General features: G+C 43.0%; 1 protein-coding gene across 4 annotated transcripts in view; it reads left to right on the forward strand.

The window, feature by feature from the left end:
- Window positions 1–19,754, forward strand: part of TEDC1 (tubulin epsilon and delta complex 1) — an 81,910-nt gene that overhangs the window by 9,668 nt on the left and 52,488 nt on the right. For all 4 annotated transcript variants that reach the window (XM_075937085.1, XM_075937082.1, XM_075937083.1 and 1 more), the window contains 2 exons: window positions 1,928–2,130; window positions 17,313–17,483. In XM_075937085.1, coding sequence (XP_075793200.1) covers window positions 1,928–2,130; window positions 17,313–17,483 — 374 coding nt within the window. The remainder of the gene's footprint in view (window positions 1–1,927; window positions 2,131–17,312; window positions 17,484–19,754) is intronic.

Here is a 19,754-nt window from a genome sequence, read left to right on the forward strand (position 1 = left end):
GTGCCACAACAGCTCTTTTTCAGTAGATTCAAAGCTTTGGTTGGCATGAGGGGGTAAAAGTAGAGCAACTGGCCAGTGAGACTAATGCTGACTCTACTTTGAGGTTTCGGTGGCTACGCTAAAAAAACAGAGAGGGGGGTAGCTGTGTTAGTCTGTAACTTGAAAAAAAGCTGAAAAAACAAGTGGTCCTGTAGCATCTTTTTTCATTGCCCACCAAGGAGCACTAGCCCCCTGGTTGAGAACTGCTGTGGTAGTGCATGTAGCTCTGCCAGGCTTCCATGAGATGCCTTTTCTGTTACCTCTGCCTGGAGAGCGGTGGCAGATGAAATTCACCTATTACATCTCTGGCTGGCCAGTGCCCCCTTCTCAAAGACAGAAACAATGCGCTATGCTAACTCTGCCAGCTCAAAGGGGACTGCCATGCAACACCATGACTGATCTCTCAATGCTTCTGTGCAATGGCAGCTCACACATGGTTGGCAAGGGCACCAATGGCCCTTTATCATGCATAGCTGGCCAGGAAGCTGGAAATTACATTGCTGCTGGATAGAAGCATTGGTGGGCAATAGGGATGTTAAAATGCGTTTATTTAGGTAAACATGTAACTGCTAAATTACTCAGCATTTACACTCCCCCCTGTGCTGCTGCCTCTGACACAGCACAAGGCGGGGTGGAGGCATCTATGTGGGAGCCAGTAAGTGTGGAGCTGACTGCTTAAAAGCCAGCTCCCTGCATGCACCTGCTCCCGCTGAGCGATGAGCCCAGGTTCATCGGTTAACTGTGTACACATTTACACTTGCATGTCTCCAGTGGGAAAGAGAGTCTAACATGCTAAGTAACTTCAGGAGCCTGTTGCAGCACCTAGGGATGGAAAGGGGTGACCGCTTACTTGGTGAGCATTGCATTACTGGGGTAACCGGTGTCTGGCCAGGCTGGAGCAGTCCCCTGCCTGTGGTGCGATGTGGCTGGCCATTTACCTGATTCACTTATAGTTTAAACAGTTAACATTTTAAATGGGATTTTACATCCCTTTGTAGCACCTGCCACCTTGTCCACTTGAGCTGCATATGAGAGGAAGAGAGAAAGTCCTGTACAAACACATGGTTCCAGTTCCTTGGCGAGTCTAAATTGTCTCCAGTGGAACTGTGCTGCCTTACACTAGCTACGGATCTGGCCTCTGCTTGCCTGTTCTGCATCCACTGTGATAAAAGGGGTTGTAAGCTCCCAAACGCGGCTGCCTAGCTGCTGGTCAGGAGGGAGATTACACAGAATGGGTGGGCATTCAGGAAGTTAAAGAAGTGAGAAGAATTCCCCTTTTCCCTGTCTTCACTTGGGGCATTCAGTACACAGCATGCAGTGAGTTTATTTGAAAAGCATGCATGGAAAGGCCCCTCAGAACGTGGGACAAGTCATTAAAGTTCATATTCACGCACACTGCCAAAAATGCAGAAACCTGTTAGTGTATCTAGTACAATCCAGAGAGAGAGAGAGATTCCAGGCGCTGCTGGGTCTAGTGTCCCTTTCTTGTGGCTATAGAACAGAAGTTAAATTAAAACAGATTATGGTTCATCTGAAAGGGGGGTGGTTTTGAGTAGAGTGGCTAGCAAGAAAGGCAGCCTCCACAAGCCAGTTGCAAATTCACCTTGTTGGTCTCTGAGAAGCCAAGGGATGAATGGGTCTGGAGTCTGAATTCCTGTTCCCCTCTACAGAGGCAGATTCTGTGGGTCTGGGAGGGGCAGTGGAGGGGAAGCTTGCCGCCTTGCCATCTGTACTGTATCTGTTCATGCCTAACCAGAAAACATAGTCTCCCTTACCGTCAGTGTGACACGAAACTTGGTTGATGATGCACGTTGTCCAGGGAGCCGCTATTCCTGTAACACGATGAGCAGTGCAATGAGACACGTTTTTCTGTTTTTCTACTTTCCAGGCACCCAAATTAAGTTTGTAAAGTCAGTGTTATGGTACCATGGGTACGGCAGGCCAGCATTCTATCAGCTCCCTTCCGATGGCTCACAGGGGAGCAGGGAGCTGCTGCTGGCATTTTCCTGGCTTCTAAACAGAATCAGCTTGCTGGAGCAACTGCTGACTGCGAACAGAGTGAAAATCGGGGATGAGGCTTCTGTGTGCATGGTGAGCAGGTTTTTTTGTTTGTTTGTTTGTCCTCCTCATCTTATCAGTTGTTAATCTGCTACAATAGTAGCCTTTAAAATTGCAAGGGGTATGTATTCTGGGGTGCTGGACTTTCCCTTTCTAGACTGTACCTGTGGGTTTTCCTACCCTTTAGGCAGACAGGTGAGCAGCATGAGTTCACTCTCACTGTGTGGAATATGCCAGGAAGTGGCAAATAGCATTTTAAGAAATATTTGAGTGCCAAATAGTAGCTACGACTATTCACTGAGTAACTAATGATTATTCATCCTTCCTGAGGAAGTAATGGGATATGCTATTGTGCTTCCATCAATAAAAAGATGTCACTCTGCAGAAAGCCTGCTCTGGGAATCTGCTGCATCTAGTGAAACTGGGAATCCATACAAGTGACCAAACAAATTGCATAGACCAATAACATTTGATAACTTTCCATTTAAAATTCACTGCATCACATACAAAGCTCTTGATGCTTTCTCACCTCTTTGTCTGAGGGCTTATGAAATAAGTTGGGGAATGAAGAGAGAAGGTGATTTCTCCCTCCACGCTTACACATCAGATAAACTCCTTGCTCTTAGCACCAAAGGACAGGGAAGCTAACTTTAAAACCACCGGAGCTAAGTGTTATAACCTGGTCCAGTTCTCCTGTGCATGGTCACCAATGAGGTGTGAGTGCACCCAATTTCTGTGTTCCATGCATTTCCAAGTCAACTTGGTCTGGGTAGAGAATGGTCTGAAACTTGCTAAAGGACTCCAGGGCAGCCCTCAGCTCCTTGGCTATATTTACAACAGCCCTGAAGAGGAAGTACCATAAGCAGTCATACAAACCGGGCCTGTGCTCTTATGAACCACTTTTTAAAAAGATGATGCAAAGTTTACGACATCCTGTACCTTCCTTTTTATCAACATCACCCCACCTCACCACCTGCCCAAAAGTTACTTCTGATAAGGTGCTTGGGAATTGCCTACCACTGCTGATGCCACTTCCAACTGACCCCCAGACCTTTTTAGATGGTCACCTAGAACTGCCCCTCCCCACATCCAGAGGACAATAACAAGATACAAAGAGGTGTTGGCTATCATCCATTCTGGCTGTACCATCAAGCTTCTCTTTTTGCTTTCCACAAAACCCTCTTCCCTGGACCCTTTCAGGGACCGCTCTCACAAGGAGGACCTCCTTGCAAAGGTAGAATCTCTCCTCCAGTAGGAAGCAATAGAGTGAGTACCACTTCAGCAACAGGGAAGAGGGTTCTAGTCAATATATTTCCTAGTTCCAAAAAGAAGGGAGAATGGAGAACAATTTTTTAACTGGCAAAGATTCTACATTTTTATTTGCAAGCTAGAATTCTGTGTGGTTACACTGGACTCAGTAATACTGGCCTGACCTAGGTAGGAATGTTACCTGAGAGGCAGCAAGGGGAGGGGGAGGAAACAGGAGTTTAAAAGCCAGTCCCCCCAGCACCAGCTCCATGGTGCCATCTGCTCCCCCCCGCAGCATAGGGGAATAGAGGAGACTGCTGCAAAGCAACCTCTGCCCACAGCGGGTTGAGGCTCACCATGGGCAGAGAGCACTCTGGCAGCAGCCCCTGTCCACGGTGGCTGCTGCGAACCGGGGCTGCTGGACTCAGTGCGAGCCGGGACCGAGCAGTCCCAGCTCACGCTGGTCCGGGATGCTGTGCTGCACCTGGCAGCTCTTACTACATTTAAGTGCAGAGCTGCAGTGCGTCTCCTGGAGCTCCCCCTACTGCAGCTCTGCAGCGCGGTCCGATATAATTGTATCCATTACGTGGTTAGTCAGATAACCGCAGTTTAGCATCCCTAGATCCAGGGCACATGGTTCACAGCTCTGTATGTGAACGATGTATGTATGTGAACATTCATGCTTCCCAAAGAAGGTTTGTGATGGATCCCAACTGCTCTCAGTACACAGTGCTTCCATTTGGGCTAGAGACTTCACCAAGGTGGCTTTAGTAGCAGCTCAGAGAGTGACTTCAGTATCTTCTTGTATTCAGGTTTTTGAGGGGTGGCCAGGTTAGTCTGTTTCAGCAAAACCCTCCCCTCTCAGTTGTGGTGTTTCAGTCTCAAGTTGTGATGCCAGAGTCTCTGATTCTGCAAAAGTTCTCTGGCAAATGCTTCAAGTCTTTTTTTTTTTTTTTTTTAACCCAAAGTCCTTAGAAAAGCCATGTAGCTTTCAGGGTAGAGAGCAAAGGCATCTGGAGGGAAACCCAGGAATTCTGGTATGACAGCTCGTTGGCAACCACTGGATAGCTAATCAGAAAATGCACACACTGTTATTCCTATTGTTTTTTGTCAGCTGGTGCTTTGGAGAACCTGGCTACAAGATGGTAAATTAAAAGTAATAACAGACACCTCAAATCCAGAACGTAAAGTAATAAACAGAAATAATCTGGCTCTTTTCCCCCCTGTCACTTACTGATTTTATTTTGTAGCAGTTAAACAATAGCTCTGTTGCTAGCCATCATGATCCTTTCTAGCCATCCCCTCAAATGTTAATGTATTTTATAAAAGATTATACATGTGATACACACAAGAACCAGATCTCACAATATCTTAATGGCTATAAACTTCACTGAGCCCCTTTCCACTGCTTAGTTTATTGTGTTAGAAATCATTTAGGCCCTGATCCTGAAAAGACTTAAACATTTTTAAAGTTTAGCTTGTGCATGAATTTTTGCTAGATTAGGGCCTTAGATTGTAAAGTCCTTGCGGAGGTTTCTTGTTTGTCCGGAAAGTGTCCTGCACTAATGTGTCCGTGTGACTAAATAATTGGTGTGGAGGAGTCTGCATGGTCGTCTCTGGCTTGACGTGAGTTCTGACTAAGAAGCAAGGCCCTGTTAAGTCTGATGCTAGCAAGCTTGCAGGCGGGCCTTAGGCTGGAGCAAGTATGTGGAAATATAACCTTTTGCCCTCTGCCATGGAGTAAATGCTTGACTGTAAACTGCTTAAAGTGCTGAAACTGCTAAGTTCGTGCCCTTGGTCATTGGGCGAGGTCTACTAATAAGCTGCTTAAAATGCCGAAATCATTAAAGTGTATACCATTATAAACAAGTATAATCAACATTTCCAGAATTATTATGACGTGGCTTATAGAAATAGGGGGCGACACAACAAGCACACCCTGTGTTTTACGAAAGTGCTAACTGCAAAAGGGGTAAACAGCTTGGGATAATGATGTAAATTAAAGATTGAACAAATAATGTTAAGTAAAGTGAGTAGGGTGTTGGAATAAAAAAGTGCTTATGGCTGGAACACCACGTCGCAGCAAGGTGAGAAGCTACCGAGTCTTGCTTATATAAAGCATGCTTCTGCACGCACATGCTTTGGGAGGGAGGAACAGAGAGGACCCCCAAACTCTGTTCATGTAACCATAAGTTTTGGGGCCTGTTCATCCACATCATGCAGCCTAAGACGCCTCAGTGTGCGGGAAGGAATAAGACCATGACTTCCTCTCTGGGGATTGTTGGGGATCAAGGGTGAACTGTAAGTGAATTAGGTTTGAATATTGTAATATAGCTAGTTTTACACTAACTGCTTTGCATCATAGGTATTTTAGGCTAACCTTTTTAAAAATCTATAGTACATAAAACTATATTGCATAGTAATAAGTTAGCCTATAATGAATCATAGCTGAAGCTGTATTGTGATTTGTGTGCTGTGTTTATCTGTCTTGCACTGCTTATATGAATTGTATTGACCCTTTTATTTGCAAAGTTCTTTGGTTATTGTCATTACTTGAACTTTCAATAAAATAGAAAAGTGGTTAAGTTCAAATCTCTCTCACTGGTCTGTCCTGTGCCTCTGAATTTAGAAATATATTGAAAGAACCATCACACAACAATTGGTCTGGTGTTCTTCAGAGTCTGTGGAAATGTTTACTCATTTTCATCTCCTGCAAGTGAGAGCAAAATTGTGTTGCTAAGAAACCACAAAGAAGGAAGAGTCAGACAGCAATAGCCTGAGACCCAATGAATGGAATTAATATAATTGGCTCTTGATATGTACGGTGTTTGGCATATCATGAGCTATTTAAGGGGGTTCAGATCTCATTTGTGATTCAGACATAGCTTGTTCTGGTAGAGTAGTCAGAATGTAATTCTGAACTCTAGTAGACTTGTCATTGTAGATTAATTGGGGATTAACTGCATTTTCCTCTTGACAGGGTAAGCTCTTCTGCCTCACTAGGTGGGCTTGTCACTATGTGAAAAATGTTTAAAATTACACGAGTTGTGTTTGAACAAGCAGTAGTGACTGTTGGTCTTGACTTTATGTCTTTAAGAGAACACAGTATGGCTGGATTCTTCTCTTGATTCCTGTGATGTGACTCCATTGACTTGATTGGGACTACATGCTTGCTTCTAGCTAAGCACATGCTAACGGGTGTAGCTAGGTTTGGCCAGATTGCTTTGCAGCTTGCTGATTTAAATGAAGAGGCAGAGTGCCGTTCTTGTAGTTTTTGCTGAGGAAGCACTTCGAATTCAAGATCCTATTTTCAGGTGTTTGTAAATGTCTAAAAAAAATTCCATTGGTCAGACTATTTTATGTTTGTTTTCAGGTCCCAGAAGTGAATTGTTTGGGAATTTTACTAGTGTTTTTTAGGAATCGAAGCATGAAAATGTTTTCCTCTTGCATAACTTTGTAGGAACTTTGTCTGCACTTTTACTTAATTTTTTTTGAGACTTCAGGATTTTTCTTTGAGAAATCAAATTTGCCATAAACTTAGATTTTTGACACATTTCAACACTTTTTAGAAATTGTTACAAACTTTCAGAAAGCTTTGTGCATGTTTCCACTGAGATTACTTCGTGCATGTTAATGTAACTGGAGAGCATCACATGTGAGTTCTAGGTTTTTAATGGTTTAAAACTTATTGCTAGCCTTAAGTTATGAGAGAGCAGACATAAATCATAACATTTTGAGAACCATTTTTTCCTTATCCTCCCTCAGCTGGATTTCCACATGATTTTAGCGGTTACTGCCTGCCCTGGGAATATACACTACCTGAAGTCACACCCTGCAATAACTGTACAATAGTACTATCCCACTCTAATACAGAGCTTAAAGCAATTTAGTGTGTGATTTACAAGGAACTGATTTTTAAAGTCATATGACCCCCCCCCCCCACATCGTATCATTAGAGGGGGCTGAGTTTAGGGATGTAAAAATCGTGTTTAAAAGTTAATCAGTTAAATGTTAAATTTAACTGGGGGTCCCGTGGGCGCAGGACTGCTCCAATCCAGCTGAGTCTGCTGTGTCATGGGCTGTTCCAGGTAGGCTGAGCTAGGACCCAGAAATGGTGATGCTTACCAGGTAACCGGTTAACCCTTTACATCCCTAGTTGAGTTAGTTATTTTGATGCTTTAACTGAGCATTTGCAGACCTTAATTCATTTGGATTTTTTTTATCTTGACCTCTGAATTTCCTGGCTTTGTGATGCTTGTTTCTAGTATAGTTATAACAGTCTTGTAATTTTTTTTTGCTGCATTATATTCTGAGCTTTAACCCCATCCTGATGTAATTTTTTTATTAAACTATTAAACATTTCTTCCATGAACACTAAAAAAGCATCACCATTAATACTAAACTTTTATTTTAAAAAAGACCAGCTTTTAACAAGGTCTATAAAAGCTTTGGGGAAGGACCATTACCAAATTTTGGAGATTTTTGTAAGCCTTTCTGAGCATAATTCTGCACAGTGATACAAGAGAAATGGGTTTTTTTCTGGAGCAGTATAAAATACATATTATATATAAGTAATGTGAGTTGCAGTGAGGAACATAACAATGAATTGCTTGATATGTTTATGTGTGAGAGAGATGATGCATTAACCTTCATCTAATATTTTAAACTGCAAAACAGAGACTTAATCATTTAAAGAAAACCGTGAACTTGGGCTTGAGCTACACTACAGAGTAAGGTTCACATAATGCAGCTTATGTCAACCTGACTAAGTCCCTATCTATACTACAGCCTTGTACACACTGGAGCAAGTGTCCTACTACACCATCATAATTCCAACCCCACAAGAGGCATCGAGTTTATGTTGGCGTAGTTAAGGCAAAGCTGCGTGCCTGTAGACACTGCTTTCCTCATGTTTGCTGTCAATTTCATAAGGCTGCTGTAGCTATGAAATTGACAAGAAAGCTGGCTCCAGGCTCTCCAGCCCAGCTGAGAACCCTCCCTGAATCTCAGCCCCCTCCACTGCCTCTCTTTAGTCAGTGGAAATGCTCCTGCGACGAATGGATGAGGTGGACTTAAGATTGCAGTGTGGACACACCATTAGTTTGGTCTTTTCCCTTCATTCATGTTGCTGATACGGTCTTGCTGTGCACTGTCCAACACCTGCTACATATTACTCAGGAGGTGTTAGTGATTCCTAGATATCCACCTTGGTTTGCAGTGTTGTACTCTATTGGTCCCAGGATAGGAGAAAGACTAGGTGAGTGAGGCAATATCTTTTATTGGACTAACTTCTACTGGTGGAATAAACAAGGTTTTGAGCTACACAAAACTCTTCTTCAGGGGTGGGAAAAGTGCTGAGTCACAGCTGATTACAAGGCAGGACAGACTTGTAAGGGGTTGAGCATAAGTGTAACTGTCCATTAAAATGAAGTGGGAAATTAGCACTTCTATAGTCATAGGATAAAGGAGAGTTAATAGGTTATAAATTGTAATGAGCCATAAAACCGGTATTGCTGTTGATCCCAATATTTTTTGTGTCTAAGGCCTTGTCTGCACTAAATTCCCCCCACCCCCATCAATCCTACCTACACAGCTTCAGCTATGCTGACGTTGATGTAGTTGAAGTTCATGTACTTACCATGGTGTCTTCCAGATAGTAAGGTTGGTGGGGCTACTCTCCTGTTGACTCCAGTTACTCTTCTCGTGCTCATAGAGTACTGGAGGTGACAGGAGACGACTTGGAGATTGATTTATCATGTCCAAGCAGATAGCTGCAGCAATTAGTCCACTACATAGTGAAGACAAGCCCTAGTAGAGCTATGGATTTAATTTCACAGGCTTATCTTTTGAAGGCATTGTGTAGGTTTCTTAAGGACTAAGAGATCTGTATGGAGTGATCGTTTTATGAAAAGTTTTCACTCCTAGGGGATAGGACGTTTTTGTTTTTTATCGGTTTTTTGGTGAGAGTTCATTTGAGAGCATAGTAATTGGTTTCACCCTCATAGTTGTTGGGGTGTTTGATATACTGGAGGTGGTATGTCATGTTGCAGTGTGTGGGACCCAGAGATCTTAAAAGGTCTGTTGGCAAGGATATTGATTATCACAGTGAACCTATGTCTGCAGGTTTTGCACCTGTTCTGGAAATATCTGGAGCTGTTTTGTGTATGCCCTGGTCTGTAGGGAGTTTGCTTCCGATGATGAGGTTAGGTGGAGAGGGTTGCTTGAAGGCCAGAAGTGGGGCATTGGGAAGATTTCTTTCAGGATGTGGTGCCTATCGATTTTGGGTTGTAATTGTTTGGTATCCTACATGGTTTCCAGGGTGGAGTGAGAGATGACAAGTAGTGGTGTGTGGTTGCAGGGGTTTTCCCCCTGTGTTGAAGCAGGTTCTCTTGGAATGTTTGGGTTGCCTATTCCAAGAGGGGATCTACATCTCTGGTGGAGTGTCCTTGTTTGATAAAGGTAGTAGTAAGTGCAGTACGGTGTGTATCCCTGACAGCTGCCTGCAGGGTTTGTTTATTCAAACTGATCATGAGATCCAAAAAGTCGATGCTGTTGTGGAGCGTTTAGTGATTATGTGGTGATTGGTGGAAGCTGGTGGTGGAGTGCAGGACAGTGTTCAGAGGATCAAAATGTCAGAGATGTATCTCAGATGCATCATTGGTTTCCTGATGCATTTTTTCCAGAAATTCACGCTTGAGGTAGCCTGCAAAGAGGTTGTCATGTGGGGAATCAGCCTAGTACTCATGGTTGTTCCCATAGTTTGTACAAAGCATTTCTGTAAATGTAAAGTTGTAATGGAGAGAATGAAATAGCTGGTTTTGATGATATGTTTGGAGTGGGTATCTGAGTGTTGCCTATTGTCTTGTAGATATTTGAGGCAGGCAACAATGCAATCATTATGAGGGATGTTTTGTGACAGATATTGCAATTTCCTGTAATGTCCTGGATACGCCTTGTTGAATAAAGCTTAAGTATGCTAGTTCATTGTATTAAAAATGCAAATATTTATGTATTGGAGGATTGTGTGTAACTTCTTGGGTGGAGGGGAGAGACATGACTGATGTAAACCCAGGAAAGTGTATTGAGCTTTGAATGACTGAAACAGTATGTCAGACAAGAATGAACTTTTACAGTTGAGTTTCCCATGCTAGGGGGAGGTGTCTGCAATATAACTTCCCTGGTTTTATAGAACTCAGCCTTTTGAAGCTTTGCTCCGAGGAGGGGACCTTGATCTGCTGATCTTCTGTTGCACGAGGACAAAACTAGAGGCCCACGCTAGTTTTGTATGTAGATAGTAGACAAGTGTTTTGTGTTTTTGATCCTGTTCTATGTGAGAAAATTCTACTCAAATAAAAAAAAAGTTGGTTCAATCAAAGATGCTCTCTCCCCCCCTTTTTCTCTAAGATCCTGAGACCAACACACATGCAATACCCGTGCATACAATTAAGACATGGGATGACAGAAAAGATGCATGCGTGAGACAGGTCTGTTCAGAGTTCATCTTTCGGCTGGAAGTGCGTAAATGGTTTTTGCAGGAGGTAGCTAGTTGTTTGTGTATGTATAAGAATGAGGCAGCCTTCCTTGGATTCCTTAACCCCCCAACAGATGGCAGCTCACAGTCACTAAAGAGCATCCATTAGCCTTGTGTTTACAGCAATGCAGAGAGCAGAGGTCTTTGAATTTCCTGTTGCTTAGAGGACAGGGTTGTAGACTATGCCTTTTTATCAGCACAATAGGTGTATTGATGGAAAAGCTGTGGAAACACAAAGAAGTGGTATCTGTGAGTTAGAAATGTAAAGAAAAGTTCAGGGAAATGTGGTGCTGTCACACACTGGAGGGATTTCTGTGCGTGCTGCAGACCACAGAGTTATTGTAAGGCCGATTTCCTCGAGACCTTGGCATCTTGCTGAATTTGTTGTGTCTTGCAACAATTTCCCGTTTGAAAAGTAAAGGTAATGCAGAGTTGCATGCTGGGAGCATATGGGGCAAGGTGTAGATAACAGGGACAGGACAATCCCAGAGTCCTACATGTCAGGGCCGGGGCACCAATCACTTAGCTGCCCAGCTTGAATATTTAGTGCTAAGAAACACTTCCCATGTTACTGCCTGCCTGCAAAGATACCTGCCCCCACTGAAAAGAACATTGCTCGGTTATGAACAGTTTCTGTCATTGAAGGCCTTGCTGTTTTTTTCCTCTTCTAGCCTTTTCTAGCAACACCACTGTTCTTTGATTTTTCCATAGAACAAAGGGGATTGCTTTATTTCTTCCCAGTCGGGGGGAGGGGTAGTTAACACAACAAAATTCATTTTTGAGCAGAGAGAGAGAGAATGGAGGAAAAAAGGTCTTCCATATATGTGTTTCTGTGAAACTTAAGTGGTGAACTTCAAACCGTTGGCTTGTTAATTGTTCTGATTGCAAAGAACTTCCATGGCACAATGTGAAACCAGTCCAGATGGATATCAGCCAGACCGATTAATAGTTAGTTGCTGAGCATGAGCACAGCAATGTCATGAAGTGCGAGTGGTCATTAGTGCTAAGAATGTGGATGAGCATCTATTAAGTGTTCATCTTTCAGCTCTTCGGTAGCCACCTTTTAAGGACTAAAGAGGGTGGAAATTATTTAATAAGGGACACTGACTTTGTTGCCAGTTTCAGTGCTTATGCTGCTGTAAGGTGGTTCAAAGTGTTAGAGCCTCTCAGCTTTGGAGGTGTTTAACTATAAAGAAAATGAAAGCCCTGATCCAGAGCCTGCCTACACTTCTGCCTGGGATGACATGCTGTTAGCTGTCTGTGGGTACTGACAGAGGGTTAATAATGTTTTGTGCAGGCACAAACTATATTTAGATCCAGCCAAGTCAGTAGTTTCTAAAAACTTTCTTTGCATTCAGAGGGCCCTGAAATGGGCATGGTTCCTTTCATCTGGGAAGTGTCTCTGGTTGTGGAAGTAACCCTGAGATGGCCTGCGTTGTTTGCCACTCTCAGGGCGTGTGGATGGAACAGCCCTTCCTTTAAGAGGCACTGAGCCACTTGTATCAGGGTGCATTGCAGATGGGGATTTTTTTTTATGCCGATTGTCATTTTTCCAGGATTGGTGTCTGTTGTGTGAATCCGCCAGCGAATAGCTTGCGAGATCCTGTAACAGCACCTTCCAATTTTGGGACAGAAGACATTCCAGATGCACAATGTTATTTGATATTGTGTTGGACAGTTGCTCTCATTACAGGCAGCCCAGTTATTTCCAGATAGTCTAGTATACAAGAATTGGACAAAGGTCGTATTGCTCTTTCAGAGAAGACTTGAAAGCTATGTTTTCCATGTTACTGACAGAACACTGTGTCTATTTAGCATCTAGTACTGAATTTGTATGAATGCCTTTTGCTAGCTACAATTAGATAAATGCAGTGATATCAGAAGCAGAGGCTTTAGCTGGGGTCAGCATTGTAATTATTTCTCTCTGAGTGGGAAAACGGTAAATAATCTTAGCTTGTAAATATGGACCTGAAATTGAGGTCACATTCTAATATCCAAGGACTTTCTTCCTTTTCCTGTTACTTATGTCAGGCTAAGTATTCCATAGCAAGCCTAGATGCTTCACAGAGTAGGTGAGAAATAAATACTAGGAACAGAAAAATTATGTTGAAAAATCCAGTGACTTCCTTATTTTAATATTTAATAAAACAAGTTGCTACAGTAACATTTAACTTCATGTGGTGTTTCTGTCACTGGACTTGCAAGGCAATTAAATGTTAATAGCATTCTTTCTGAGATAAACCCCTTGGGAACACCGGGAGTGGAGTCCTGGACTCTCGAATACACGTCCTTTGTTAAGACTTGAACAGTAAATAGTAGGGAACGCAGGTCTGGTCTGAGTCTTTGTAACAGTGTGTTTGAGGATATAGCTCCTTGGTAGCACATCCATGTGTTGCATTAATATGTTAAATACAGCTGTGAATTTTCTCCAAGACAATGATTAACATCCAGTTGTTTGCATTGTTGAATTTATGAACTGCACTGCAGTTTTTACACAATTTCATGGTTCCATAGCTTCTGCTAATTTTGGTAAAAGCAGGTGAGCCAGCAGTTGCTGGTCTGTTTAGATGAGTTTGCCAAGAGTTGTTTAGTAAAGAGTCAGTGGCCTTGAATTTCTGGATAAGAGGGATCCAGGAAAGGTGACTGCATTTCCCACTTGGCAGAAGGAGGATCTTGTCTGTCTGGTTAGATAGTAAGCACGTACAGCTGAACCGCAGACCAAGGGAAAGACCCACAGTCCTAATATGTTACCAGGCAGTCAGAACAGCTCTCTTTTGTGTACAATGTTAAGGGCCCTCTTAGCAGTCCAGGCTGAGTTAAGCTTGCATTATTCACTTAATTAAGATTGTGTTGAAATTTACATTTAAGACAGGACTTAAATCTCTTTATTTTATTATTCAGTTTTAATTTAGGCCTGAAATTGAAAAAACAACAACAACCCACCCATCCTTCACGGCCAGTTGAATGTTTTAAATAAGATGCTATTTGCTAACGCCGAAGCCTATGATTAAGGAAAGCATAAGTGCTTAAATCCCAGTGGCATCAGTGGGATGTAAGCAGCTGCTTACATGCTTTCTCAGCAGAGGTGGCACTTTAAAAGGCCCCATTTAAAGAAAGGTAACTTGGGGTGACATCATTTGTGAGGGTAGGGAATCCTCTTGTTCGTTTGTATTTTGTATCTGACAAAGTGGGCTTTTGCTCAGGAAAGCTGATGCCCAAATGAATCTGTTAGTCTTTAAGGTGCCACAGTACTCCTCGTTGTTTCTTCTGATACAAAACCATAGTTTCTGAAGGCCCAGATGTTCTCACAGGTACACATTTTCATCACTGCTTTGAATAGTGTACATTTGAAAAATGTATTTTGTCATTAAGCAAATTTACTAATGAATGATTATTATATGTAATCATAATATTAGTTCAGGCCATCTCAAAAGATCTTTCTTAAGCACCATCATTGTGATATCAGAGATAATTATCATTCCTTCCTCATTAATTTGCATGCTGCACGCCATCGCAGTGATCAGAGGCACCCCTGCAGCAAGGAGCAAGTGGCAGAATTACCGTCCCACAATGGACTCCAGTGGCAGTAGAACTTTTGATCAAGGTGCGAAGGGAGCGACAAGAGAAAACAGGGGTAAAGAAACCCAGACACACACACCTAGGAGCCTGTGCAAAGGTGGGGCAGGGAGAGACAATCAGTTCAACGGGTTCTGGAAAATGGCCTGTGGAGCTTTAATTTCACACATTCCAATCGATTGTAGTCAAGGTCACCTTGATTTCTCTTCCTGTTGGACCTTTCCAGGCGTAGGCTGCAGTAGAGATGTCTCACCATTTCCCCCTTCTCTTTTCCAGCCATTTTTAGGTTGTGGATTCTGTTCCTTTAAGAAAGGAATGTACATTTTTTTTAATTGTATCCTTTGGTATATATGGGTGTGACAATTTTCTTCCACTATTTGATCTGAGGAAGTGGGTCTGGCCCATGAAAGCTCATCACCTATTAAACCATCTTGTTAGTCTTTAAAGTGCTACATAGTCCTGTTTTTTGTTACAGTTGTTAGAATCTTTCTGCTTGTAGCTAATGGATTTGTTATTAGTTCTGATCCTTGCTAATTTACAAAGCAAGGGTGAGGGAAATAAGTGAATGCAGCTAATCTTCCTTGCAGAAAGAAATAGTTGAAGTGAATCGTCCTAGATTCAAAATTTGACTCATCTCTCTAGGTGACTGAAGCATTCAGAATCCCATGTGTAGGGGACTCTGGACAACCTCATCTTGACCAGTATAATAATGTCAGCATTGTCTGGCCCTGCTTTGACTGGACTAACGATGGCTGTCTTGCCCAAAGTGCGGCGTTCTAGCAAAGCAAACCCAGGCCTGACTCAGGTCTGGTGCACGTAAGCACACAGTCCAGGACGAGGGGGGGGAGCTTTGAGAGTCAGGAGTGCTTTAAACAGTAGTGCAGAGAGAGCATGAAACAGTGAAACGATGCCAAAAACATGGAGAAACCTGATACTAGTACATAACGTTTCTGATAAGCAAAAATCACAGGTACAGCCATAGAACTGTCAATCAAGCATATAGTTTTTGGCAACAGCCTGAATAGCAGGATGTATCCCAAATATGGGCATCATAAGTATTTTATACAATAGGTAATCAATTGGTAGACATTACTAGAATGACCAAGTTGAGTATAAATATAGATGTAGAAAAGATAATCAGTGGGAGGGAGTAGGATTGACCCACAGGTCCTGCTTGTAACTAGAAGTAATGGACCTCTTCACACTGGCTGCAGCAGGGCTTCGTGTCCCGACGTTTGGGAATCAAAGGGACCACAACCTCCTGCCTGGTACTGTAGGTAGCATACGGGTGAAGTGTAAGTGAACTAGGCTTAATTATTGTATTATAATAATCTTCTATTAATTGCTTTTGCATTGCTTTGCTCTGTGTTAATTGCTTTAGAATTTATAGTATTTACGGTTTAAATTGTGTAGTAATTGTTTTTAAGGCTTGTAAAATTTAAACAACGATATTAACTGCTTGCAATAAATAAGTAAGTGCTTAAGTCTCTCTGGAGTGTCCTGGTTTCCCTTGGATCTAAAAATCGAACCACACAACACCATGGTAATCAGCAAATACTCTTCCTTAACAGCATCTGATGATCCTGGTAAAGCTCAGATTTCAACTACTTTTTCAGTGTAGGTATCGGTGGTATAGTGGGGAGTATACATGATCCAGAACCCAGAGGTTGATAGACTGAAATAATCTGTAAGCTGCTGCCTCCTTTCCTTTTGGCTAGGAGACAAAACAGAGTTTGTCTGTAGGGACTGAGAGGGGCATCTTTGTGAAGTCACTGACTCAGCTGCTCTCCCTGGTTGGGCTGACATCAGGATGCAGTTCTTAGTTTGGCCATTGACATACTGAGGATAAGACAGAAGATAACTGTTTTAGGGGTTTTGTTTTTTTTTGGTTTTCCTGTTGTTCAAGATACTTAATAACTACACAGCATACAAAGATAGAGAAAGCTTGTGTACTGTCCTGGAGAACTGGGTATTTCTTTGCATGCAAATAAACAGGGCTTGACAAACGGCGGCAAAATCTACTTGCCAGCTCTGCATTGCGCATGCGCGCACCGCCTGTGAACGGGGCGACCGGCTGAAATCTACTTGCCACGGGCGAGTAGATTCAGTGATTTGTCGAGCCCTGCAAATAAATGTAATTTCTTTCTGTCTTGGGGCTAGGGAGGAAGGGACATTCAGTCCATTGGGTAGGAACCATATAAATATTTTGTTTTTGCCTATTTTTGGCTGAGAGAAGTGAGGCATTATAGATAACTCGATGGCATTTCTCTTTGGGTCTGTATGTAACGTGATAACTTTTGGAAACTACATTTGATCGGTTTCAAGACAATCCTGGGTATCAGTGGGCAAGAACCTTATTAATTTTGGTGAAAGTTGGAAAATGATAAAAACCTCGTTTCCAGTAAAATCCCCAGTTGGTCATTGAGGATATAACCTCTCAGAAGTCTGTCTCTCTGTAGTAGAGTCACTCGGGATAAAAGGATGAGGCAATGATGTAGGTTTGTGGGCTTCTTGTTCCACTTCGTCCAACCTCCCATCCCCTGGGTCACTCTGGCTGTAACTGAATAGAATCATGATGGGTTCTGTGGGCAGCCTATCTTTAGTTGTCTCCAATCGTCTTCTCGCTTTCCTCCAAAAGATGTGAGGGCATATCCTGTGGCTGCAGAAAGATCCTTTTCTCCTCAGCTTCTGCAACATTTATGATTCCTTTTCAAGCAGTTATTTGCTTTTCTGGTGCTGATTATCATTGTTTTTTGGCCGGTGTTTGTCTTGCTCACCCTACCTGTTATTTACTGCTTAATGCCTTGAAAATGTAGACAATGATTTAAACCATTTTGTTGCTATCTTCTGCTTTTTTTAGTGTGAAGATAATCTCTGTAACAGCTGGCAGGGCAGGACTGAAACAGCATCCAACCCTTGTGTGAAAAGAGAAGTGGATGTCCGATATCTCCAGTGGTTAAATGGCAGGCTGTGGTTCCAATGGCGGACTTTGCATGTTGACCAGCAGGAGCAATGTAAACTCCTTCATAAGGTAAAAATTCTTGTGGCCCACAGTGGAATTGCGTATTGTTAATGCCCTTCCAGTGAATACCAGGTCTGTCATTAGCACTGGTTCACTAGCTTTGTATTTTATATAGAGAAATGTAGACACCTGTAAATACAAATATATCCCTCTTTAGCCCTCTCTGCAAACTCCTAACAAACTGATGGCCACATGAGCTGTCTCTTGCAGCTTGGCATGTTCCCCACCCTGACTACCAAGGAAGGGTCACTCTGTATCTATCAAAACACGTCCAAGCTGTTCTTCATATTCTGTGTATTGGAAGCTGCTTGGCCAGGGCAGAAGTGCAGGTTCCAGACAACAGGCAGAAATGTAATTCAGGGTGTCCACCTCTCCATGCTCTATTCAATGCGACATGGAAAGTCACGACAATTGTAAAATTAGATGCGGACGCCCCCTTCTGAACATAGCAGTGAAGGACTGAATTAAGTCAGCAGTTCTAAAGCAATTCCAAGTTACAGAGAGGCAATAGCTTTTGCACAGTCACGGTTGCAGGTCATTTTGAATTTTAAGCTTGACTTTTTTTTGCATTTTCACCTGAAATTTGCAAGCAGCATTGAGCATCATTGCCTGTCTCATGGAAGGGAAGTCTCAGAGCTGCAGTTCCTTTCTGGAAGCTTTGATGGCCATGGAAGGAAAAGAAAGTGTATGCAATACTTTCACTAGCGAAAGACTTTTTCACACGCTTTTTAAATATGGCAAGTTACAGAGGGGTAGCCGTGTTAATCTATTTCAGCAAAAAGAATGAGGAGTCGTGTCATCTTCGACACTAACAGATTTATTTGGGCATAAGCTTTTGTGGGCTAGAACCCACTTCGTCAGATGCATAAAGTGGAAACTTCAGTTTGGCAGTCAAAGGTAGATTTTGCAAAGGTAGATTTTTCTAGATGTCAGGCATTCTCAGACCTGATAAAGGAAATGCTTTTTCACATTGGCTGAACAGTTAGCCTGTGGAAAGTCTTACATTGAGGTCAGAATCTTAGTAGGAGTCAAGAAATGTTTGGACATTTATACAGACCAGACCTTTCACATGATTATTTAGTTACTATAACTTTGAGAGAGTGAGTCTGTCTGTCCAAGAACTCCTCCTAAGTGGTAAGAGGAGGAATTCTTGGACAGACAGACTCATTTGCCTCATCAGATGTTTCGCTGCCTTCTGGGCTAACACCTTCTTGGGGAGGTAACAGACCAACACTACACAGGGCCAAAGAAGAGCTTGTATCGCATAACATGGCACAATGGCAGGCACTACATATGAAATACATTATGACCATGAGCCTCCTTTGTTCAGAGCACTAGCTCCATGCTACTAAAGCCTGAAAGAGGGAAAACATTGCAACACAAAGACACTGTTGTTGGAAGACTCAGAGTCCTATTTAAACTGCTAGCGGAAAAAACGTGGCTGGAGACCAGGGCGGGGAAGGGAAGTGAGGGCCACCAAATCTGGTAGGCAGCTTCCTTTGATCATAACTTAAAGCAAGATTAAGGTTTGGCCGTGCCAGAACACTGGGTTGTGACTGGAATGCGATTGCCCATCAGAAACCGGAAAGGAAGGGCTCTGCTAGCAGGGACAGTTCTACTGTAGAATGACTGCATAGAGGCAGCAATGGGTCAGAGATGGGGATCGAGGCAGCTCCAACTCCACTGGGGCAATGGTGGAGAAAAGGAGAGATCTCTACTGTATGTTGGAGTGTCTGTGTCTGGAGTGGGATTGCGTCTCATAAAACCATGCAGAAAGAGGCAGAATCATCAGGCCAGTGAAAGGGGCTAGTAGGGGGCAGTCCTCACTTCCCTTGGCTCCCCTTCCCCGCCCTGGTCTCCTGGTCAATCTGGCAAGAAGGAACTGAGGGAGTCGATGGTGCCCTTTCTACCACACCATGCTCCAGGGGGCACCAGAGCCTGTCCCCTATGGGTGCTGCTGAGGGAAAAACGTCTGGCATGGATGCACGTGGTGAGTGCGCACACCTAAACTGAATGGATGTGAGCCACACAGCTTGAAAAACACCAGTTACAAAATAAGAAACTCTCCTAGTTGGAGCCATAATACATCCGGATGGAGGAGAGTCCAGAACTGAAGGAAGGAAGGAAGGGAGGCAGCAGCAGCATGAGTTAGTGAGAAAAGTGTTTGGAGTTTCCTTTTTTTAAAACTTCTGCACAGACCCCTGTCTTGTGCCAGATGGTTTCCACCAGTAATGAGTTTCCAAAAAGGATTATCAGAATCTTAAGTTTCAAGGAGACCAG

Source organism: Pelodiscus sinensis, chromosome 9 (genome assembly GCF_049634645.1).
Source record: "Pelodiscus sinensis isolate JC-2024 chromosome 9, ASM4963464v1, whole genome shotgun sequence".
Lineage (NCBI taxonomy): Eukaryota > Metazoa > Chordata > Testudines > Trionychidae > Pelodiscus > Pelodiscus sinensis.